The 25,112-nt window shown below is 43.8% G+C and overlaps 1 protein-coding gene across 2 annotated transcripts in view; it reads right to left on the bottom strand.

Moving 5' to 3' along the window:
- Positions 1–24,874, bottom strand: part of MTAP (methylthioadenosine phosphorylase) — a 44,889-nt gene extending 20,015 nt beyond the window's left edge. The window contains exons 1-4 of one of the 2 annotated variants that reach the window (XM_036887662.2): positions 24,742–24,874; positions 16,739–16,825; positions 15,033–15,091; positions 10,394–10,561 (exon numbers count right to left, since the gene is read on the bottom strand). In XM_036887662.2, the coding sequence (XP_036743557.1) occupies positions 10,394–10,561; positions 15,033–15,091; positions 16,739–16,825; positions 24,742–24,774 (347 nt within the window). In that variant the 5' untranslated portion in view covers positions 24,775–24,874. The remainder of the gene's footprint in view (positions 1–10,393; positions 10,562–15,032; positions 15,092–16,738; positions 16,826–24,741) is intronic. The other variant, XM_036887668.2, reaches the window with a different exon arrangement.
- Between the last annotated feature and the right edge of the window lie 238 nt (positions 24,875–25,112).

Below are 25,112 nucleotides of genomic sequence, written 5' to 3'. Positions count from 1 at the left end.
GTTGGATAGCACTTGAAGTTTTAGCACACATTAGAATACCAAAGAAAAACACTGTGAGGCCAAGTCATCAGTTAGTTAGATTGAAAGGATATTTATGCTCTAGGCAGTCTGTAAAGTTTCAAGATTAGCAGGATCGAGAATGAGTCTTCTAAACACATTTCTAGATGTCAGTATGTGTGGGGGTGCGCGCACACACACAGTTCATGGACAGTGCCATCGTGAGCAAGCATGGTAGTGAAGAATCAAATCCTAGAGGATCCAAGACATTAAGTCAGGCACAAAGAGTTCTCATCCAGAGGAGGAAGGTGGGGGCACTTAGTTAGGTAAAGAAGAGACAGTTTAAGTACAGTGGAGAAAAATAGAGGAAATTTTGACATGAACAGCAATACATTAAGAAGTGAAATTAGTCTGTTTTATTAACCAGAAGGAATTGAAAGGTTATGAATTTGGACCAACATCATTAAGATCCTCCCAGTGCTCTGATCTAAGGGATGCCCCTAACTGCTTATGGTGTCACAGCAAAGGAGAAAAACCAACTGATGTTGACAGCCCACCAAGACAACTCTCTTCAATGAACAGGTCACACAGCTTTCCCTTCTTATTTTCTATTTTTCCTGAGTCCTGCTAAGCAGAGCACTCAGAGCAGAAGTACAAGAACAAAAACCGCAGCTCTGACACAGGTGCTAAGTAACAAACTCTCTGGACCTGTTTTCTCCTCTATAAAAGGGGATAGTAAGTTATGTGTGGGATGCCTCCTAGTGTTGCAGTGACTAGCAGCACCAGGAACACAGTATGGCCCGTGGAAGTATTACCAGTGTTACTGCTCAGCAGCTTTGCTTTCACTAGCCAGTATCACAGACACTGCTCCAAGCTGACACATACAGTATTTACAGCTTCATGACATTCCACAGGATGGCTGTTCAACCACTGCCTTAGGCTGCTCGCTCAGGAAACCATACGCACACATCCTGGTACAAGTGTCTAGAGTGTTCGATGCTTTTATTCTTAGGATTGTAAACTGCAAAAGGGGAAGGCTCGTTGGAAAGGCATGTGTATTTTAAAATTTAATGATGAGTCAGGGTGCCATTTTAAATGGGTTCTAAACATCTCCAACAGCAACAGGTATGTAAATGCAAATTATACAGAGCGTAAGAGCATCTGACACCTGGGAACAGCTTAATATGAATTTTGCTTCAGAATTACCCAGAAATTACAACTTCGTGTTCAGAAGACCAGATGTGACCACAAATAATAAACATTAATATTTCACTGAGAAGAAGATGAGCAGGGATAAGTACAAAAGCAATGCAAGAAACCACCACCAATGTGACAAGATATTTTAAATACATGTCAAAGATCATCAGCATCAATGAGAAGAGGAACCAGGAAAAAATTACATCAAATTATAAGAGCTGAGGTCTTCTATGTGAAGAGATTAGGACATCCCTCCTTCCTGGACCATGCCATGGATTCAGAAGTCTGGTATGAGCTGGTGCTAACCACTGCTCGGTCACAGCCCTGAGGACCAGATGCTGGGGCTAGCCCTCTCTGAGGGTAGCGGGATGCTTGGTTTCCAAAACTTCTGACTGTATCTTTGTTCCCACTGTATTTTCAGGGAGTGGTATAGAAAGTGGCTTTGTGGGGCATCAAGCTGAAGAGAAGGAATGTTAAGAACAGACCCTGATGAGAGCAGAGGGGAGAGGAAAGGGAGGATCCGAGGCATGCATAGGCATGACTTGGAGAGAGACTGGAGTTAAGGGTGTCAGATCCCAGCAATGATCACCTGGTAGACGGCAGTGCCACGGCATTACTAACTCAGTGACTTCCCAAGCACAGGAGGAGGAGCTGGGAGACTGGAGTGGGTAGGTGACCAAAAGACAACCAACAGACAATCCTGAATTACCAACTATGAGGCGCCTCTGGGACCTTGTCGTGTATCTACAAAGTGTGGATCTCAAAGAGGAGGGCAGGACTGGAACTGCACGTGAGATGTAGTTGAGGTCATAGGCTCAAATCCAAACCCCACAGATCCCACTTACTACTAGCAAATGACCAATACTTCTGAGCTTCAGTTTCCGCAACGATAACCTGAGGAAACCTCAGGTTTTATAATCCTCACCCTCGGTAAATAGGATTGACTGTGGCACTTAGCAGAAACGCAAACATTGGGAGCTTATCAGCATTTTTATTAACCAGCTATAAGGTGAGGCGGTAATAACAGAACTAGGTTGCAGAGCAAAACATAAGAATTAACCTCCTCCAGGGAGCAGCTGCCCCCACTTCCAGGACAGCTGTAGGAGGAAGATGACAGAGTAGGACAGGAATCCAAGTAGGTGGTGAAAGGGAGGGTGAAGGAAGATGGTAAGTTCACGCCTAACAGCTTCTGTTTTTTGGTAAAGATGTAACATTCTCAATTAAGAGAGGAGATGAACAGGCAGCTGAGAGAAGAGCAAGGGTTTAAAATAGCTGCTGGTGGGGATGGAAGAGCCAATAGGCAAAGGCTTCCTGTCTAATTCTTTACTATAAACCTCCCTGTCCATGAAGAAGATGATGTAACTGACATCGGCGCACACCTCAACCTCAGGGCCAGTCCTTTTCTGGGGTGAGAAAGAACTTTACAGCATGACATTGCTGGGGAAGCCCAAGGCAGGGCTGTTTCTCTGGGAGGGGGAAAAAACTGACATAATCCCTCACGACTGTGTTTAGCACGGGACTTTCCTGATGAGTAAGCAAGCAGGCAGCACCGGCCAGAGGCACCCGAACCCTCCCACTTCTAACAAGAAAATACTTCTCTCAAGAGGGAGGACTTCAGAACTCCTAGGAATCCAACCCATACCCGCATTTAGCAGAGGGACCTAAGGGACAAAGGAATTTGAGGACAGAGACAGGAAACAATTTTGGATGTCCTCACTTCCAAGCTGGCTTTCTCCCACTGCATTCTTCAAGCAGAACCCCTCCCTGGGCCTCAGGCACAACAGGCCAACATATAAACAGTGCTTTGCAGAAAACACTTGGCTCTAAGAACTACATCCTGCTTTTTTTTTAATCTTTATTTTTTGGTTGTATTTTTCTCACTGTATATAACAGTCCTTATCGTGAAAAACATTCTTGATAAAGGCCATTAGGCCAGTGTTTAAAAGAATCTCATCTTCCTTCTTACTGTATCTTTTTGCTAGTCTTACCTTCAGATTTCTGTTGGTGACAGAAGTGACTTAAGAACTCCTACTTTGCATCTTATTTGTTTTAAAACCTGATATAATGTGGGCATCTTGCCAAACAGTTTACAGATCTGGCTATTCCTTTTAATACATGCATAATAAAATGTGGTGAATTGAATTCCTTTCAACGATAATAACCAGGATCGATGGTGATGAGGAGAAAGGTCATGTGTGGAAATTGCTGGAATTCCCGGTCCATGTGTACCCTGCATGGCATGAACTGTCACGAGTCTGGAGTTTAAGAGAGGCCATATACTCAGTCCTCCCACACAGACAGAAGAATCTGTAGAAGTATCTAATGAATGAGTTTGACAATGGAGCATGTAACAGGAAAACAGGAAGAGACAACAAAATGCCTCAAATGCCTCACGTGTTGAAAAAAGCTAGAGTAACAGTCCTGCCCTGCTCTAATGGCAAAATACTTATTAGAAAAATCACTTCTACACTCCACTTTCTAATAAATCATTAAATCCAGGGTTTAAAAGAGGGGTGGTCAAGGGATGTAAGGGATGGTCAGGCCTTCCAGCTACCAGGCTGAAAAGCGGAAACAAAACAAAGGCCAAGCAAATGCACAGCCGCACTTCTAAGTCTCGTCTCAGAATTTGGTTAGGTTTACATGGGGGCCCTCACCATGCCACAAGCAAGGAGGTGTGTCCTCAGAGCCCTTTGTAAAAACAACAGTTACCCCTGGGAGAGGAGGTAACAGAGCCAGCCAGCAAGAAAGGGGACCAGTGGCTCTTCCCACTGCACCCTGCACAGTGGCAAATAAATAGGACAGAACCAGGTGTGAAACCCAAGAGAGAAACAACCCACAAAGGCTTACTAGGAACCTAAGGAGCTGAGCTTTCAGAGACTGTCTCTGTTTCACGTGGCAAAGCCAGATTCTGGGGAGGGGAATCAACTTTGCTTCCCTCGTGAGGTCTTTGTTCTCCCCGCTCAGTCCTGCTTTGGTCCCCACAGGTAACAGCAGGAGAGCCAGGTGGACCCGGCACTGCAAGGGTTTGTGCCATGCGAGAACCTCCAAATTATGAATCTTACAGCATCTCCCTTAGGAGATCCTTTTAAAGTATAAATAGCTTCACAACTTTTTCTTGTAACAGATGAAAGGTCAGACAAAGTCTTTCCCCAGTTTATATGGACTGCTGAATGACTGTCAAGAGTGGAGTGAGTCCCATTCTTAACCATGTTTATCCTGAATTGCCTAAGGATTTGTGGTTCGGACACCAGGGACCTCCACAAAGTCAGAAGAAGTGGATTATCATACCCAATATGGCGAGACATATAGGCACTGAGGAAGCTTACTGTGCACAAGCCCTCACTGGTTCTCGCTATGAATCCCTAGTTTTCCCTTTGGGTTTGTGAAGAACATTGTATGGGGCCCAGGGCAAGGGAAGGAAGAAACCTGTCACTGCATAGTAAGAATGGGAAAATGACAACAACATATTCTTTTGGTATTTAGATTTTAGATCAAGATCCATTTTACTTTCCATGACTGCCCTATTGCAAATGAAAATTATTTTCACTTTAGATATTAACTAAGGCATTCCCTTGCATGTCTAAAACCAGACTTAAGGACTGACTGCACATACCTAAAAATACTCAGAGCCACTCCCTTCCAGCCTGTCTGTTGTCCTCCTTTCTCCAGGTCAGTCCTGCCCAGGATTCCCCTTTTCTCACACCCAGGTTTTCAACTTTTCATACGCTGGAACAACGTAGCACAAGAGAAATAAATGACTTTCAGAAGAGAATGACCTTATTTTCTTAGAGGAGCTCTAATCTATCAGACTCCTTCAAGGGTATATTTCATTTTTAGAACAGGAATCTAATGTTTTTAAAAACAACCATAAAAATCAAGTCACTCTTAAATCTTAATGATTTCTGAAGTATGCACGGCATGGCTGGTAGGCTGGGTTGGTGTTTTGTTTTCTTCCCCCCATGCAACACCCTTTATTTAGTTCTGCTTCCTATTTTATAAGAATAACCTATTATTCCACTCTAATTCTTTCTTTCACAAATCCACAGTAGGAAGATTCCAGCCTTTGAAGACCACTTTAGGACAAGGATATTTTTTTCTAAAATAGTATGTTGGCAAAGTTACGGAAATAGGCAAATGTGTGTGTACAAATGAATGACACCTTGAGAATTCATGGGTCTTGCAGGCAAAGGAGCTGAGGTGATGGTGGAGTTCAAGCCTTGGTTTTGAAGAGAGGACCAAGAGCCACATAGGTAAACTGACTTGCCTGTGGTCAGAGAGAGCCCAGATGAATTTCCCCACCTGGCGCTCCTGCCCTCGCAGTGAGAATCCACCAGGGGCTCTGCAGAATGTCGCTATATTCCATCAGACACGCCAAGGCGGAGTGCAGGCTGCGGGAACATCAGCCTTTCAGCAGCGCAGCCACCAGCTGACCTACTCCTACTGGAGGTATCAGGTGCCCGCCTCAACACACAAAGATTTACCCTGCTAAAAATCTGCTCTCAGTACAACATAAGTGGGCTTTTACTCGTAAGTCAGTAAGTTCTGATTCTTCTCTTCTGAGACATTCAAACATACTCACAGTGAATCATGTACATGCCCAAGCCTGGTCAGCTGGAAACCACATGGCACAACCAATGGCTCAACTTTGGAAGACGCTGTCCAACAGCAACGGAACACAAGCCACGTATGTCATTTTAAACTTTCTAGCGGCCATGTTAATAAAGTAAAGAGAAACAGGAAAAACTGGCTTTGATATCTTTTTTTTTCTTTCGGTATCATTAATATACAATCACATGAGCAACAATGTGGTTACTAGATTCCCCCCATTATCAAGTCCCCACCACATACCCCATTACAGTCACTGTCCATCAGCGTAGTAAGATGCTATAGAATCACTACCTGTCTTCTCTGTGCTATACTGCCTTTCCCATGTCCCCCCTTACATTATGTGTGCTAATCGTTATGCTCCTTTTCCCTCTTCTCCCTCCCTTCCCAACCATCCTCCCCAGTCCCTTTCCCTTTGGCAAGTGTTAGTCCATTCTTGGGTTCTGTGATTCTGCTGCTGTTTTGTTCCTTCAGTTTTTTCTTTGTTCTTATGCTCCACAGATGAGTGAAATCATTTGGCACTTGTCTTTCTCCGTCTGGCTTATTTCACTGAGCATAATACCCTCTAGCTCTATCCATGTTGTTGCAAATGGTAGGATTTGTTTTCTTATGGCTGAATAATATTCCATTGTGTATATGTACCACATCTTCTTTATCCATTCATCTACTGATGGACACTTAGGTTGCTTCCATTTCTTGGCTATTGTAAATAGTGCTGTGATAAACATAGGGGTGCATATGTCTTTTTCAAACTGGGCTGCTGCATTCTTAGGGTAAATTCCTAGGAGTGGAATTCCTGGGTCAAATGGTATTTCTATTTTGAGTTTTTTGAGGAACCTCCATACTGCTTTCCACAATGGTTGAACTAATTTACATTCCCACCAGCAGTGTAGGAGGGTTCCCCTTTCTCCACATCATCACCAGCATTTGTTGTTGTCTGTCTTCTGGATGGTGGCCATCCTAACTGGTGTGAGGTGATATCTCATTGTGGTGTTAATTTGCATTTCTCTGATGATTAGCGATGTGGAGCATCTTTTCATGTGCCTGTTGGCCATCTGAATTTCTTCTTTGGAGAAGTGTCTGTTCCACTCCTCTGCCCATTTTTTAATTGGCTTATTTGCTTTTTGTTTGTTGAGGTGCGTGAACTCTTTGTATATTTTGGATATCAACCCCTTACTGGATATGTCATTTATGAATATATTTTCCCATACTGTAGGATGCCTTTTTATTCTACTGATGGTGTCCTCTGCTCTACAGAAGCTTTTTAGTTTGGTATAGTCCCACTTGTTCATTTTTGCTTTTGTTTCCCTTGCCTGTGGAGATATGTTCATGAAGAAGTTGTCCATGTTTATATTCAAGATAGTTTTGCCTATGTTTTCTTCTAAGAGTTTTATAGTTTCATGACTTAAAATTCAGGTCTTTGATCCATTTTGAGTTTACTTTTGTGTATGGAGTCAGACAGTAATCCAGTTTCATTCTCTTACATGTAGCTGTCCAGTTTTGCCAACACCAGCTATTGAAGAGGCTGTCATTTCCCCATTGTATATCCATGGCTCCTTTATCGTATATTAATTGACCATATATGCTTGAGTTAATATCTGGACTCTATTCTGTTCCACTGGTCTATGGCTCTGTTCTTGTGCCAGTACCAAATTATCTTGATTACTGTGGCCTTGTAGTAGAGCTTGAAGTTGGGAAGCGAGATCCCCCCAGCTTTATTCTTCCTTTTCAGGTTTGCTTTGGCTATTCGGGGTCTTTTGTGGTTCCAATATGAATTTGCTCCAGTTCATTGAAGAATGCTTTTGGTATTCTGATAGGGATTGCATTGAATCTGTAGACTGCTTTAGGCAAGATAGCCATTTTGACTATATTAATTCTTCCTACCCAAGAACATGGGATGAATTTCCATTTGTTAGTGTCCTCTTTAATTTCTCTTAAGAGTGTCTTGTAGTTTTCAGAGTATAGGTCTTTCATCCTTGGTTAGGTTTATTCCTAGGTATTTTATTCTTTTTGATGCAATTGTGAATGGAATTGTTTCCCTTATTTCTCTTTTTGCTAGTTCATTGTTAGTGTATAGGAAAGCTACAGATTCCTGTGTATTAATTTTGTATCCTGCAACTTTGTTGAATTCATTATTCAATGATATTGGTTCTAGTAGTTTTGGAGTGGATTCTTTAGGGTTTTTTATGTACAATATCATGTCATCTACAAACAGTGACAGTTTGAACTTCTTTCTTACCAATCTGGGTGCCTTTTATTTCTTTGCATTGTCTGATTGCCGTGGCTAAGATCTCTAGTACTATGTTGAATAAAAGTGGGGAGAGTGGGTATCCTTGTCTTGTTCTCGACCTTAGAGGAAAAGCTTTCAGCTTCTTAGTGTAAGTATGATGTTGACTGTGGGTTTGTCATATATGGCCTTATTATACTGAGGTACTTGCCCTCTATACCCATTTTGTTGAGAGTTTTTATCATGAATGGATGCTTTCATATCTTATCTAACCTAACGTATCCAACATATTATCGCTGTAATATGTCATCAACATCCAATGTGAGATTTCATTCTAAATATTCCTGTAGGAATCCTCTTTTAACAGAGCTTTTCCTATCTTGTAACCAAGTAATGTTAACTATGGACCCCTCTATCCAATAAGGGCACCTGTGTATTGGGCAGGTAACATACACTAGATCCCATAAAAGGGCCTTGCCTGAGACTGAAATCCCAAGGCAAAACTAAGAAGCAGGTTGTCTACATGGCACATAAAAGAAAAGTCACCAGAAGATCTTCAGATGACACAGCTAAGAAGTGCCGAGTAGACTGGAATCAGATATGGAACCTGTCCACTTTCTATTCTCTACCTTTCTGCCTCAACTGCTTCCTTGAAAGAACTAGTATGTGAAACACCTTCATTTACTACATGTGAAAAAATGATCTGGGAAACACAATAGTGCAGTTACACCATTTAAGTGATACATGAAAGCCAGGCTTACTATCTGAGTTAGACTTTTCTTCTAATATTATCTATCATACTTGATAATCTGGATCATTCTGAATATGCAGTTCTGTACTATGCTCTATTAAACAACCCTATTAAGTTGTTAACTCGAAACACATGGATTCTGATGGCCACAGAGATTCTGACGAAGAATTCCAGCCCTCCTCTCCTTTTCAATGATCATGTTCATTCAATCATTCAAAAAATACTGACTGACCAGCCACAGGCCAGGCACTGCTGTGGGTGTTAGGCATAAAGAAGCAAATATGACAGGTAGTTTTGCCCTCACATGGCTTTTATTCTCATGGAGGAGATTGGTAATAAATATATAATGTCAGGTGTGAAAACTGATAGGAAAAGTGACAGGTAAAGGGCAAGTGATTTTTAGTCTACCTCCATTTTCTATTAGCTTGGAGCACATGAAATTGCTGATAGTCAACAATTTCTGACCTATAGAATAGTCAAGTTTTACACGGTTCAGCCTTATAGCTTGATTCCAGGAAACAACCAAGAAAGGTCCTGAAGGACTCTAAATCATTAACAAACCCCTGAAAGGCAGAGGCTGCACAGAACTGGGTTGAATAAGTCTTAGCAAAAGAGGTGGGAGAGGCGTTTGGTGTAGTAAACTCAGAGACAGCAGATGGGACAAGCAGGGTGTACTGAGTAGACAGTCTGGGTGACTTCAGCAGGAGCCACCAAAGGTTCACACTCTGTGGTACATCTCCCCACCACCCTGACTCAAGGCTCAGAAGGCAGTCACCGGTCTATACAGAGCACCCTGGAAGTGGCTACTTTCATCAGGAATCCCTCAGAGACCATCTACTTTCCCCTGTGATTTCTTCAACTACTTCTGAATGCAGAAAAAGCCCAGGATCTTGGCAGTCTATTACTGCTGACTTTTTGGCAATTTTTATATATTACTTATGTGCGATTAGAAACAAAAAAACCCCTAGCTCCTGAACCAATTGCTCCATTTTAACGTCATGAAAAGAAAACTGGACATTACATGCCTCCCAATATGGTGTAGAAAGAAAGAAAGATCAAGAATTTGGACCTGGTTCTGAACAGGCCTCCAGGAGTAACCACTGGTTTACAGAAAACACAAGGGACAGGGGAAGACACTAAGTGACACTTTGGGATGAAGTCATAAAACCAGAATGCACAGACACTACAGGACAAAAAGGAAAAGGAAACATGGAGGTGGACAGAGGCATTATTAAGCTCATGTGTGTAATGAGAAGACTAACTCGGGACCCTTACCTGAACCATCAAACTGTGAAAAACAGTTTGAGACAATAAGGAAAAGGAGGCACTGCCTCGATTACCAAATATTAAGGAAATATTAAGTAATTTGTTTTTTACAGAGTCCTTGTTTTTTAAAGACACAAACTATAGCGAACTGACACATGCAGAAGCTGGGAATTAGTAACTGAGAGTTCACGATTTTTCTTCTTCAAAATATGTATATGCTTGAACCTCCCACAATAAAAAGCTTAAAGCAATTCCGTGGGCCTGCCCTCCTGTCCTCCCCAGGTCCCCACACACTGTCCACTGGAGCTGGGAATATTATAAGAGCTTAACATGTTTTCAGCTCTGCTTACCTGTCAATGAACTGATCGATAATGACAATATCACCTGGCTGAATCTCCTCCCTCAAGGAACCGCAAGCCGTGGTCACTATGACATGGGTACAGCCTTCCTCCTTCAGGGCCCAGATGTTCGCCTGGTAGTTGACTTTCGAAGGCATGATGGTGTGCTGTCTTCCATGCCTATGGGCAGGACAGCCAATACAGCAGGTGAGTGAGCAGGGCATTTCAACACTGTTTGAAGAGAAAACCAACCAAGCGTTCACAGCCATTCCGTCCCGCTGTTTCGTCACAGCCCTTCTCCTGGCAGAGGAAGAGTGGGCTGAGGCCAGGCACGCACTAGCCTACTGAGGACCCCTCACCTGGTCAAGTACAGACCAGCTTTATGTTCTATGTATTTATTTTCCCATCAAGTGTAGGTAACAACTTACTTAGAACTCATTCTCCAGGAAGACTATGTCTATTCTGTAGACAGGGTGTCTACCAACACCCCAGAATCTGGTTTCACATGAGCCACAACACAGAAAACAAGAGGTGCCCGTGAAGAAATACATGAATTAGAAACCCAAGTTTCTAGTTGAATCTCCCCATTCCTTTCTGTCTGATCACCCAATAAGTTAAGAACACTTTTAAAATACTAGTTTCTAGTTTTTTAGAACATCAGCAGGTTTCATCTAAGAACTAGTCACCTCATACATGTCCACTGCTAAGGGCTAAATTGTGTCCATGGAAATTATTATGTTGAAGTATTAGCCTCAAGAAAACAGAAGAATGTGAATGTATTTGGAGAGTGTTTAATGAGGTTATTAAGTTAAAACGAGGCCCCCAGGTGGGCTCCCATCCAGGGTGAATGGTATCCTTGTAAAAAGAGAAATCCAGACACAGACACGCACAGAAGAACACGGGGTGGCCCAGGGAGACGGCCACAAAGACAGAGAGACAGGCCTGGAAAAGGTCCTTCCCCCTCTTCAGGAGGAACCAATCCTGCTAACACGTTGACCTTGGACTCCTGGCCTCCAGAACAGTGAAGAAACAAATTTGTTTCCACCCAGTGTGTGCTTTGTTAAGGCAGCTCCAGCAAACAAATACACCACCACTGATTTCCTACCACACATCAAATAGCATCCAAACACCTCACCATGGTCCTCAGGTCGCTGGGTACCAGGCTAGGAATGCAAGCCTTCCCATCCCAACCAAGCGTCCCCAGCCTTCTCGCTGCTCCCCAATGCTCATTCCTTCTCAGGCCCCTGACCCTCTTTAGGTCTCAGCTCCAGTGTCACCTCCTCAGAGAAGTGCTTTCCATGACCAATGCATCTAAGTCACATCACTATTCCCTGGCTTTTTTTCTTCTAACATCTACCAGCAACTCAAACTGATTACGTCCTTTTCAGTGTCCATCTTTTCCACTAGAATCAGCCCCGAGGGGGGGAGGCCCTTGTCTGTCTCCCTTAATGGTACCTAGAATAGGATCTGCAGTTCAATTTGAGCAGTTCCATGTGAGCAGTTCAATTTGAACAGAAATGTGTGCTTGGTTACAATTCTTTGAGCATCTTAAACATACATACACACACACCCCTCACCTGAGGGCCAATAAAGGGAACTCAATTTCTAAAATTATTTTTAAAAATTCACACATTAGGTGGTATTCCTTTAAGGAGTATTTCATAGTTAAAATGATTCTGGGCTGCTTGAAAAACTACAAATACCACACATACTGTTTTACCACAGAAAGGCAAAGTGTCAGGAGGGCAGTGTCCCTACCATGTGATAATGCGGTTAACAGGCTTTTAAGGAAATAACTGAACATGTAAAAATCTTAATTTGTACAAAGATTAAGTATGGGTTTTACAGTAAAACTTCCTGGGTTCAAATCCTAGTCCTACTGCTAATTAGCTGTGTGACCTCGCCAAAGTCACTCTGTCCTCTCATCCCATTTTTTCCCATCTGTAAAATGCATAATAGAAATACCTGCATCACAGGGTTGTTATTAAGTATCCTTTGTATCATCCCACAGTTATATTTTAAAAGAAACTTTCATGTCTATTTTGATCACCAAGAGAATTTTAAGAACATCAAAATAATGTGTACAAAATTTCAGACATGCATAGCATAGCAGCTTTTACTCTCGAGTTCACAGATGACCTCAGAGATGGAGGGCCGTGGATGCCCCAAGAGTATATCCTTTTTTCTAAGGCTGGTCTCCCAAACTCTGTTAAGATTTTCAGGAGAAATTAAAAAATCAAAGTAGTTAAGAACCACTGCATTAGAGGGTCAAACAGCTCACAGGCCAACACATTTCAGTTTAGTTAGTAGAAATTTAAAACCCTCACCATGGGGCCACACCATCAACTGATTTCTTTTAATCAGTTTTCTTTTAATAAAGCCTGGAAAAATTAAGCAATTCTCCAGCAATGACCACAAGCCAACCAAGAAGGTGGCCTGAAATTGACTCCACGTGACCACTTAAGATGAAATTTTAATTTTACTGCATTCAGCAAAACCACTTGTTTAAAAAATGCAGTGTGGCACCGCGCCCACCCCCACCCCAGGGCAGCCCCGTTTCCATGCAGTGTGTAATTCCCTTCTCTTCCACTCTGGACCTGAGACTTGGGTCCAATCAAGAGGACACAGCAAAGGTGCTGGGAGTCCCGCCCATGATTGGCTCTGCCTGCTGGCCCCGAAGCAGCAAGCTGCCATCATGTGGCCTGCCCACGGAGAGGCCCCCAGGGGCAGGGAATGTGGAAGGCCTTCAAGGAGCTGAAGGCCTCACTTCTCCTATGGTAAGGAACTGTATTTTGCTAACAATCATGTGAGCCTGAACAAGGGCCTGGTGCAACAGGTGAGAACAGTCCCTTGAGTACACTGACCCTAAACAGAAAACCTAGCTAAGCTGTGCCCACTTCTGACACTCAGAAACTGTGGGATAATGTGTGCTGATTTAAGCTTCTATATTTGTAGTAATTTGTTATGCAGCAATAGAACACTAATAAATGGAGTTTCACTAATCTCTGACTGTGTGATAAAATGATTTGTCCCCTCTATAATATGAAACAGTGCTAGCCTTGTCAAGGAAACTGTGAACACCACAGGGAAGCCACTTCAGGGACCTGAAACCAACTCCCTGCAAACCTACAACTATTACTACAAAAGACATCTTTTTTTCCCCTAATGACTTTTTATTGTTTCATACATAAAATGAACAAAGATTATCAGATATCTGAGGAAAGGCTGCAACAGCAAAGAATGAAACAAAATAGGAAAAAGAAAAAACAACCTAAAAGTCCAAAAAAGGAAGAGAGTTAAGTAGATGTGGTACACCTATATACATCTTTTGCAGTCATTTTGTTTTTTAAGCATTATGTAATATATATATTTTTATTAAGGTATCATTGATATACAATCTTACAAAGGTTTCACATGAGCAACAGTGTGGTTACAACGTTCATCCACATTATCAAGACCCCCCCCACACCCCCCACTGCAGTCACTGTCCATCAGCATAGTAAGATGCTATAGAGTCACTACTTGTCTTGTGTGCTATACTGCCTTTGCCATAACCCCCCTACATTATGTGTGCTAATCATAAGTCCCCTGAATTCCTTTATCCCTCCCTCCCCACCCACCCTCTCCAACCCCTTCCCTTTGGTAACCACTAGTCCCTTCTTGGAGTATGAGTTTGCAGCTGTTTTGTTCCTTCAGTTTTGCTTTGTTGTTACACTCCACAAATGAGGGAAATCATTTGGTATTTGTCTCCCCACCTGGCTTATTTCACTGAGCATAATACCCTTTAGGTCCATCCACGTTGTTGCAAATGGCAGGATTTCTTTTCTTTTTATGGCTGAATGATATTCCATAGTGTATATGTACCACATCTTCTTTATCCATTCATCTACTGATGGACACTTAGGTTGCTTCCATTTCTTGGCTACTGTAAATAGTGCTGTGATAAGCATAGGGGTGCATATGTCTTTTTCAAACTGGGCTGCTTCATTCTTAGGGTAAATTCCTAGGAGTGGAATTCCTGGGTCAAATGGTATTTCTATTTTGAGTTTTTTGAGGAACCTCCATACTGCTTTCCACAATGGTTGAACCAATTTGCATTCCCACTAGCAGCGTAGGAGGGCTCCCCTTTCTCCGCAGCCTCACCAGCATTTGTTGTTTCTTGTCTTTTGGATGTTGGCCATCCTAACTGGTGTTAGGTTATATCTCATTGTAGTTTTTATTTGCATTTCCCTGATAATTAGAGATTTGGAGAGCTTTTCATATATGCCTGTTGGCCATCTGAATTTCTTCTTACAAAAGGGATCTTAAATGAAGCAGTTTATCTTACTAGAAAAAGGAAAAAAACCTGAACAGAAGAAAACATTTTCTCTCGCAACTAAGAACTAAAGCCAGAGCTTCAATTTTAAGTAAACTCATCACTCATCCATTGGATTATTTTAACCAGTTTCCCAGCCAAAAGGGATAGGGGGTGAAATCTTTGATATCCAAAGTCAATATGATTTACCCCAAAAATATAAGTGGTAAATAAAGGTGACTAATATGCTCTGGCTCCACCAAGACATAAAAACTAAAACCTACATAATTACTCTTTCTGTAATTTTATTTAAATTCTCCTTTAGCAGTAACATTCAAAAAGCTTAAAATACCTTACCTTGCAAGGACGACACAATCGACATTCTTTATCTTCCCCAAAATTAAGGCATCAGATGGCTGAACACAATGAAAAATTGTTGTAACTCAGTGATTTGAAAACACATACACATAAATGATTAAAAAGCTGCCATTTCAACTTTTCAACCACAACAGGATTCATGGAAACTTGGGAGTTTGAAGGTATAGAGTCTAGAATTGATTAATCAACTTAATTATTCAATAAACATATACTGAGCCCTGCTTAAATGTGAGATTCATAGCACTTGGAAGGTTGGCCTCAGGGCATGGGAAGGTACCGTTTAGTAACATCTATATGCAGCGAGGACCCTAGGGGACTCTGCTCTCTGCCTGGTCAGATACAGACGTGTCAAGGGCATCTGGCAGGCTCAAGGCGAGTGAGGGCAAAACACAGGAAGGAGGCCACTGTTACAGAACATAAGAACTCAGCATGAGAACTGTTTGCTGGTTAGCCAGCGCTGAGATGCCCATGGGTACTGGAGGGAAAGGTCCTAAGAACCAAGGGCACCAAGAAAATGTGAGGTTAACAAGTGGGCCAAGCTGAAAGTGGTTCTTGGAGTACACAAGATCCAAGGGCTTGGCTGAAGAGGGGGGTCTGACTGGGACTGCCAGATGCGGGATCTTCACAGGAGGGCCAGAGGAAGGGTGATGTTTGGGAGGAGCACTACAGAATTAAGAGAAGGTGGACACCCTCACCCTACCTGGACGGCACAGGCACTGGGGGAATAAACAGCCCCCTTTTAATAGAAAAGGAGTGTTTTATTTCCATTCAGTTATGTAATCATATTCTGCATCCTCAAGAAATCCCCCTCTGGGCCAGGGCTTAATAAGAAAAGGTCACTCTGTAATGATATTTCCTCCCGTCCGTCATCAGTCTATCTCCTAAATAAGTGTGGCAAAATCTATCAGCCCCAAATGAGAAGCTGATCTGAATACACAGATCTGAAGAGTATAACCTCTCTCTGAGATGAGTGTCTGGCTTATAGGGATGCAAATCAGGAAGTTATTTATGCATGTTCAAAAGGCATGTTTTCAACCCAGTAAGTCTAAGGCATCCTTAGGGACACTGATCAGCTGGTAGAACCCAATAATAGGACTACTAGCCCTCAGACCGAGGCAGACAATCCGGGCTGCCAAGACAAACACTGTGTGTGTGTGTGTGTGTGTGTGTGTGTGTGTGTGTGTGGTGTGTGTGTGGTGTGTGTGGTGTGTGTGTGTGTGTGTGTGTGTGTGGTGTGTGTGTGTGTGTGTGGTGTGTGTGTGTGGTGTGTGTGTGTGTGGTATGTGTGGTGTGTGGTGTGTGGTGTGTGTGTGTGTGTGTGTGTGGTGTGTGTGTGTGTGGTGTGTGTGTGTGGTGTGTGTGTGTGGTATGTGTGGTGTGTGTGGTATGTGTTGTGTGTGGTGTGTGTGTGTGTGTGGTGTGTGTGTGTGTGGTGTGTGTGTGTGGTGTGTGTGTGTGTGGTATGTGTGGTGTGTGGTGTGTGTGTGTGTGTGTGTGTGTGTGTGTGTGTGTGTGGTGTGTGTGTGTGGTGTGTGTGTGTGGTGTGTGTGTGTGTGGTATGTGTGGTGTGTGTGTGTGTGTGTGTGTGTGTGTGTGTGTGTGTGTGTGTATGTATTTAAACATGAAAGCCAAGCCAGCAAGGAGAAAGTAAAAAGCTAGTCTGTCTCCCCTAAGTAGATATGAACCTTGCCAAATGGAGTATCCACATATTTTTCAGTTCTTCCTTCTAAGATTTCTGGGTCATCCAGGCCTGTTCCACCGATTATTCCAATCTAAGGGAGACAACAGAGAGATACCATATGTAATCATTTTTAATAAGAAACAAATCACTATTGGAAGTAAATTCACTTCTTCATACTCAAATGCTCCTCTCCATTCCTGCTAATTTAACACCTGGCTATTTTTAAAAATCTGAACATTACTGTAAAACAATTATTCATTCAACAAACATTTGAAGGACTTCTATATTCCAGAAATAACCAAAGTATGGTCACGTTTTGGACTATCACATTTATTGCTATCTGAGTAACAAATTAGTACAGAAAAATACTTTAGCTTAGGTTAGAAAACCATACCTAAAAATAGGCAAATGTGATTGTAGAAAGCACTTCTAACCAGTTTTACTTTCTCCACTAAATGGACTATAGAAAAAAAATGTCCAGAAGATTGCTGGAGTAGAAAATATTCAGTACACCCATTTAATAATGATTTCTTCCCATTATTCTACTTGTTAAAGAAACAAGCAATTTTCTTTCCTAGGCCACTAAAATCAGATCTCTAAGGGATCATAGATTAAGGAGTATAGCATGAAAAGTTAGTTTCATGTATATTTATGAAATCGCACTGTTCTTCGTGTATATATATATATGTGAATATAAGTGATTCAAAGATAGCTCAAAATTTCTTAAAATTGTTATATTGCATTTTTCAGAGATTAATTTTAAACAGTTCTTGTTTTCAGGGATTAAAGAATTAAATCAGAATTAAAGTCACCTGCCACTGCCCTTAGAGTTAATATAATTTGATGACTAAGAAACACAAACAAGAACACTGACAAAAACAACTAAAATGAAATAAACTGTTAACTAAAAGTTAAACAGCTGAAATAATCAGGAAGGTTTCCTTGAGCTAACACTTCCTGAAGAAGAAATAGTATTTTAAATTGCCAGCAATAGGCTACAGAAATGACAGTTCACTACAAACCCAATGGAAAGTGACTGAGCAATTTTTTTCCCAATAAAAAGCTTTACAGCTAATGTCACTTGAGTAAAATTTCTACTAAATGGAAGAAAATAGCTCCATGAGAAAAAATTCCTGACTTGAGAATTAATTGAACATCTGAATAAAACAATTTCCAGGTCAGGTTACACAAGTTGATTTATATTAGTATGTGGTGAAATGGCTACCTCTCTGGCCCTCAGTTTCCTGAGGAAAAAAATCAACAAACAAGAAAATAAGGGCAAGTTAGTGAGATTTTATTGAACTGTCAGTTACATGATTTTGAAATTGTCCCCAGAACTGCCTTAAGTGGCTAAACTAGTTTGTGAAGCTGGCGCCACCTTGCGGTACACTGTTACGAACCACAGCAGGTTGCATGTTCTAGGCCAACCCCACATTTCTCTCCTCCGTTGTTACAACATAACATCATAGGGAAAGACTAATATTACTGTTTCCAAATCCACAGAAATGTTCACTTAAGTCAGTACACTTAAATCATACCAATTCAATAGGAATTTCTTTTTTTAAAAAAATCACAGTTTTATGCAATCCTAATTGTTCCTCTACCTGGCTTCTCCATCTTACCCTTCTTTTCACGTGCCTCTGAAGCACCACGGATCATAGGAGGGGGTGCTTAATAAACTGTTCAGCCCATGTTATCACCTCAGACCACAGAACTGAATTTCTGACTCTGAAATAATTCTCAGCTTACTCTCTGGGGATTCTGCTACTCACAGAAACTTCCGCTTTTTTTTTTCTTTTTTAAAAATTCACCACCATTTTGACTTGGCTGTTTCCGATGTTCCCTGAACCATGGCATCTCGCATTCTGGATTCGCCACTGGACTTTCAGATTTGTATATATAAAACAAAACCTAACTTTGTTTTGAACCCACCCCCTCACACTTTAGACAAGCTAGTTCAGCACCACAGCAGTGGTTAAGAAATGTTAACTAGGGATCCTGCTAAATTCAGTGCCCTTGAGCCTAACTTCTGCAGCCCCAAGCTTCAGTCCACAGTACCCTGGAGCATGATGACTGCATTAGGTAGCTGGCAACTCAGCCCTCAGCAAGGACCATGCAGTGCTGGGCATGTAAGCAGGAGCTGCAGCTGCCTGTGCAAGAAAGGCCAGGAGGGGGTCTCTAGACTTTATCTGCAGAATTATCTGCAGGCAAGTAAGTCCAGTTATCCAACTGGCTCCGATTGTTTATGGAAAAGCACATCTTGCAAGGGATATGGGACAAGTGTAAGAACTGAGTACACCAGGGAATTAATTGGACGCCTACGCCATTTTCCAGAGGGAAGCCTGCTGTGCCAAAATGTGGCAATGCTGCCACCTGCTGGCTCCATGGCAATGTGCAACAAGGATGAAACCAAGGACAGATGGCCTAATCCTGTCCTCACCCTCCAGCCTCTAAATTCAAGTTAACTCAGTACCTACCTTGGTAATAAAGTAACTGAGCTCTGACATGTTACCAGCACTGTGCTAAGTGCTTCAGCAGCTTCACCTCTCCTGAGCTTCACAGCCACCCAATTAGATAGGCCCTACAGTTATTATACCCATTTTACAAAAGAGAAACGTAAACTTAAGAAACTTGTTCAAGAGAAAATTACAAGAAGCAAAGCTGGAATAGGAGCCTAGGTCTTTTCCACGCAACCACTACAATGTACTACCTCCCAGTATCCTCTGGGGTCCTTTATAACATCATACACTATTAGAAAAGTGTTATTTTCTCCATTTATTGAAAAACTAATGCTCAGAGAAGCCAAGTTCTGGGCCAAGGTTGTTGTTACAGAGCACGCACAGAAACAATGACCAGGTGTGTAAGTGAACACCGTGGAGGGGGAGGGAGTCTTGCCATCACCGACCTCATCCACGCTCAGGAAGCAGTGTCACAGGACCTTTCCAGGCCTCCTGGGTCAGAACCATTATCCCTCAGTCCAGGCAATCCTAGACTGCGTAGAAAACGTTTTCAAGGACTGGGATCGAAGTTTTGGGCCAATTAATACTGCCCAGCCAGGACTTCTTCATTACACAAGATAAAAGTTCTGAAACAGGGACCCCCTGGTCAATTAAGATCATTGCCAAACTTTTACAGCTAGTGGTTCTTCCCACACTTGTCACTGACAGAACACCAAGTCAATCTCCTAAAAGAAGAGAGGGTTTGACTTCCTCTCTGAGACTGTGAAAGCATTTTATGTAAATGCTGGCTTACCTGGCCAGCAGGTACCTCCAGCCATGCTGCAGGGGCTCATATTAACCCCACCCTGTGTCTACTTCCCTGTACCGGACCCATGAGACTCCACATACTTTACAAATCAGTTACCATCACTTTGACGCCTAAGCATGTTACCTTACGGAACCCAGCACTCCATTATGGCATCCTCAACACACCATAGCCCCAAGTAGTAGAGTAAAGCTCATGCCGGGTGCACGGGCTGCCTCTGAGCACATCAAGCTCCTGAGGAGGCAAGAGAGCCAGACCTCAAGCCAGCCACAATCCCTGATCTGAGTATGTCCGTCCTTCAGCTCTGGATGCCCATGGCAAGTTTGGTAAGTGCAGCAGACAAGGACTTTCTTTTACTGAGTTGACCTGGCCTTGAGGCCTCCCAGGGCCTTGTGAAGTCCTGGAAGCCCAGCTGTCTGGGGAGAGTGGCCAAATGCTTCAGCCCTGGAGGCCTGCTTAAAACTTGCAACACAGTCCATGGAAATGATCCGCGGCTCCCCCCACCCCCACCGCCAAGACATCCGTCTCGTATGGGATGGTCACGGACTGAACTGTTTTCCCCTAGAACTGTATGTTTAAGTCTTAACCCCCAATACTTCAGAATGTGACTGTTATTGGAAATAGGGTCTTTGAAAAGGTAATGAAGGTCAAGTGCGGTCATGGGGAGGGCCCTGATCCAATAAGGCCAGTGTCCTTACATGCAGAGATATGGGCACAGACATGCCAAGAAGGAAGACCACACAAAGACACTGGAGGCAGGTATCTGCCAGCCAAGGAGAGAGGCCTCAAAAGAACCATCCCTGTTGATACCCTGATCTTGGACTTTCAGCCTCCAGAACTAGGAGGAAATAAATTTCTGGTCCTTAAAATACCCAGTCTGTGATACTCTGTTTTGGCAGCCTTATCAAACAAATACAGGAATGCTGTATTTTGGCCAGAGATAACCTGAGGGCCCAGAACATTCATGATTTTTATTTAATCACTCTCACCTTTCAAAGATATTATTCTAGGGTTGGAGACATCCTCTTAAAAATATAGCTCACCTCATGAAATGGCCCATTATTTTTTGAGGGGGATTTTCCTCAATACTTCTTATAACCCGGAGAGCTCTCCTTCACTTGTGGAATACCAGCAGGATTCGTTCCTGGCTCTTCCTGGGTCAGCAGCTGGACACTAGATTCCCCTGGGGAACTTTAAACACCAAAGCCCAGGTGCCAAACTCGAGATTCTGATTAGTTGGGCAAGACAGAGTTTGTGCTCTTAAGGCTCCTGAGGTGGTTCTAATGTGCAGTCAGAACTGAGCACACCCACTCAAGGGCCTACCCCATAAATTTCTAAAATCTGGGTTGGCTGAGTGTCACAGGTTGAATAGTGGCCCCTGAAAGAGATCCTGTATGTGTCCTAATTCCCAGAAGCTGCAAATGTTACCTCATGTGATTAAGTTATGGATCTTGGCATGGGGGTTTTATCCTGGATTATCTGGTTGGGCCCTAAATGTTATCACAAGGTTATATGACTGTCAAATGAAGGATGTGATGATCAAGGCAGAGGAAGAAAAGGCAATGTGACACAGGGTCATGAGCCAAAGAATACTGGTGACCTCTAGAAGCTAGAAAAGGCAGGGAAAAAAGAAAAAAAAAAAAGGGTGGGTTCTGAGAAAGCACACTTCTAACAAATTACCAGCTGGGTGCAGAAGTATCACACACACACTGACAACCACTGCTTTGATGCTTCTGTGGCACAGACTACCATGATTACAATCACGGTTAAGAGTTTGGGTCCACCGCACACACAAGTTTAAACCACCTGTTTCCTCATCTGTCCCTGTAAGGCTAAGATTTTCCCTTAATCTGTAGAATTACGAGAATCAAATGAAATAATGCATTAATGTTTGTCACTGTTTGTCTATTCTTGCACCTCCAGCAAAAAGAAAATCAAAATAAATTTCATCCAAACCACAACAAAAAGCTCCTATCTCCTTGCTTTTCTCTGCTGGTCAGGACACACATAGCTGCTCCTACATGTCCCCAACCAGGCAGTCTCAAATCTCAGGGGTTTAGCCCTGGGTCCCTCAGTCAGTGTGAACCGGCTTTCCTGGGCACGTCTGAAAACCCACGGGGACACTTCTGGCTGCCACGACGACGGGGGAGCACGAGTGGCATTTGTGGGGAGAGCCTGGGATGCACTGTGCGTCCTGCAGCACTCAGGACAGCCCTACGAGAGGAGGAATGTCCTGCCCAAAATGCCGCTGTGCCCCTAGGCAGACAATGATGCCTCTCTAGTCATCTGGTTTCCAGCTGGGGACTGTGAGTTGTTGCCAAGTTTCTGAGGGTCACTCATGGACTTTCAGTCTGAAGCCCTTTGCTGGTCACACTCAGGCAGCCAAGAGGAGAATTTTAAAGGCCTATTCTTCACAGTCCAGATTCCACGACTTGCCTGTTCGCCTTAATACCTGCCACCCACCTATGACGGGACCATATTTCCTCCTTTTCACAGTAACCATGATTAACAAGAATTCTTTCTTTTCAATCCCCCAGAGCAGAAGCCAGGCGGGTGCCTAGGGGGAGCCATACAGCCCACTGAAGGAGCCCTCCAGCATGCCTTATCTGGATGCCAAAGGCCTGTTAGCCCTCTGTGTGGTCAGGCACACCACCTGCGCATGCATGGCTGATGCTGGAAGATGAAGAGTCCCTGAGGTCCTCCCAGACGATGGCTGTTATATTAATAACCACGGGAGAGCATCCAGTGAGCACAGAGGGACCCCTGCTTTATGCACACACTACCCACTCTCTTTTTCTTAAAGTGCATGATTTCTTTACTCATCACAATAAAATAGCAGAGAGCACATGTGAGATGTCAGAAATGCCTCACAACATCTAGTTGGTGGAATGCCAGGCTCTACGCCCAACTGTAATTCTGGAAAACTTTAGTCGACCTATCTAGGCCTCAACTTCATGTCTACAAAAAGGGGTTTGTGTGACTATATGGTCTTCAAGAATGTTCCACCTCTACATTCTATGATCTGGGGAGAGGATATGGTTTTTATCAGCCTGTTTTGCTCTAGACACTAGTGCCTACTGTTTTCTGTATAGGATGCTGTCTCGGAGGTCTGGGGGACTTGGCGTTGGCATCACGGGTTCACAATAACAAAGTTGTTCTTTCTGACCTCAGACAGAAATCAGCAGGCAGGCCTAGCACTATTTGTACTTCTTAATTTTACATTCAGCAGCTCACCAAAACCAAAAATACACCTCATTCGGTATTTACATCAGGACTTAAATCAGAGCCCATTCTGCACTTCAGGGCACTGCAGTGATTTCTGCAGGAAATCTGTGTGGTAGGGAGAATGACAAGACAGATTAAATACCATCCTGTTTTTCATTATCGGTTTAAATGTATTCCTGTAAGGGTAAGGTGAGAGTTTCCTGCTTGCCCACTGATACCTATCACAGTAATTGTTGGAGAAAAGATACTCAAAAATTAATCGCAGCTCCTGTACTTAAAAGCACTGCTATTTAACACATTCCGACCATGTGCTAGAACAGTCGATTCCAAATGTCCCAGTAAACCCTGCAGTAAAATCCCCACTTCATAGCGGGGCACAAGGAACTCGCTTTGCACATCATTTTCATAAAAACCTTTCTGCCTCATTCTCCATGACTGATACGGGAGAAGCGTTCTACAAATGTTTGAATTCAAGATCTTCAAAATGGCAAAAGGAGTTTCACACCTACGCGTCAATGCAACCTTCCCCACTACCCTGTCACTGTGTTTCATTAAGATACAAGGGCCTAATTAATCACTCTGGCCGATCACACACTGACCACATCGCCTTCTCCGTGGAGAAGTAAACAAACACAAAGCAGGGAATCAAGAGACCCTTGGTCAAGGCGGTGGACGTTCTTATCCTTACCGGCCAACAATCTCTTTAGTTAAAAAAGTTAACTTAGTTCTTGGCCAATCACAAACAGCCCAAAAGAGATCTTAAATTTAATAATCAAATTTTCCATAAGCCCTGTAATTCTACACTCTCTCTCCAGAGACACCACCCCGAAAAGAACGTAAAAGCCCCAAGGGAAGCTCGCTGCACCCCTCGGAATTCGTGTCCCCTGGCCAAAGCTCCCACCGCACGGAAGGTCCCACGGAAACTAACCTCTAACTTTCAAGGATGCAAGCAAAGCAGTTTAAAGCCAGAGACTTGTGAACAGGAAGCGGTCCTGTACTCCACACAGTGTGATAAAGAGAGAGAAAAAAAGTCTCAGAATCCCCAAGCATTGCACTGCATGGGAAACTTCAGGACAAATAAGCCCTACGTTGGAAGAAAAAAAAAAAAGCCGGAAGCTTGCAAAGGAACAAACCCTCAGTTCTCCCACGTTGGCCGCGGGCACGGAGCGGAGTCGGAGCGGAAGTGTTAGTCCCAGGGATGGTCTCGCCGCATGTGGGCACCCCCGTACCCCGCTCGCCCGTTAGCCCCAGCCGGACGCATCTCCCCGGGAAGGAGTGGTTCTTGGGAGGGGTCGGGGGCGAGTGCAGCTGAGACCAAAGGTTTGGGGGCGGGGTTTGCAAGTGTTCCCTCTGCCCCCTCGTTCCCCGCCTCGGGGCAAACTGGCCCCGGAGGCCGTGTCCCCAGACCCTGCCCGCCGCGGCGGGGGCGCACAGGCAGGCCCAGAGACCATGCCCCCGGGCGGGGGCCAGAGAGCATGGGGCAGGGCATACCGCCGCCGCCGGGGCAGCTAGCCTCACCTTCACTGCCGTGGGGGCGGCACCTGTGGCCATAATGCTCGAGAGAGGCGCGACGGCGTCTCCGGGCGCGCGGAGCGGAGCAGATTCGGGCGCGGGGCGCGTAGCTCCACACCGAGCGGGGCGGAGGCCCGGGGGCGACTCTGGCCCCACCTCTTCCTCCCCGGGGCAACTGGATTGGCTGCTTGCGGGAGCGCGCCCCGCGACGCCCCTCCTCAGCTCCAGTTTCCCGCGTCCCGCCCCTTCTGCAGACCTTTCCGGTCCTCCGTGGTTGGCTCTTTTCCAATCCCCAATTATAACTAACGGTTCACGGTAATGATTACAATGGGGACTGTTTACTGAGCGTGTATTGTTCCAGGCTCTGTGCTTTCCCC

Source organism: Manis pentadactyla, chromosome 3 (genome assembly GCF_030020395.1).
Source record: "Manis pentadactyla isolate mManPen7 chromosome 3, mManPen7.hap1, whole genome shotgun sequence".
Classification (NCBI taxonomy): domain Eukaryota; kingdom Metazoa; phylum Chordata; class Mammalia; order Pholidota; family Manidae; genus Manis; species Manis pentadactyla.
Note: the sequence above shows the minus strand (reverse complement) of the source record. Positions and strands in the feature narration are given on the sequence as shown.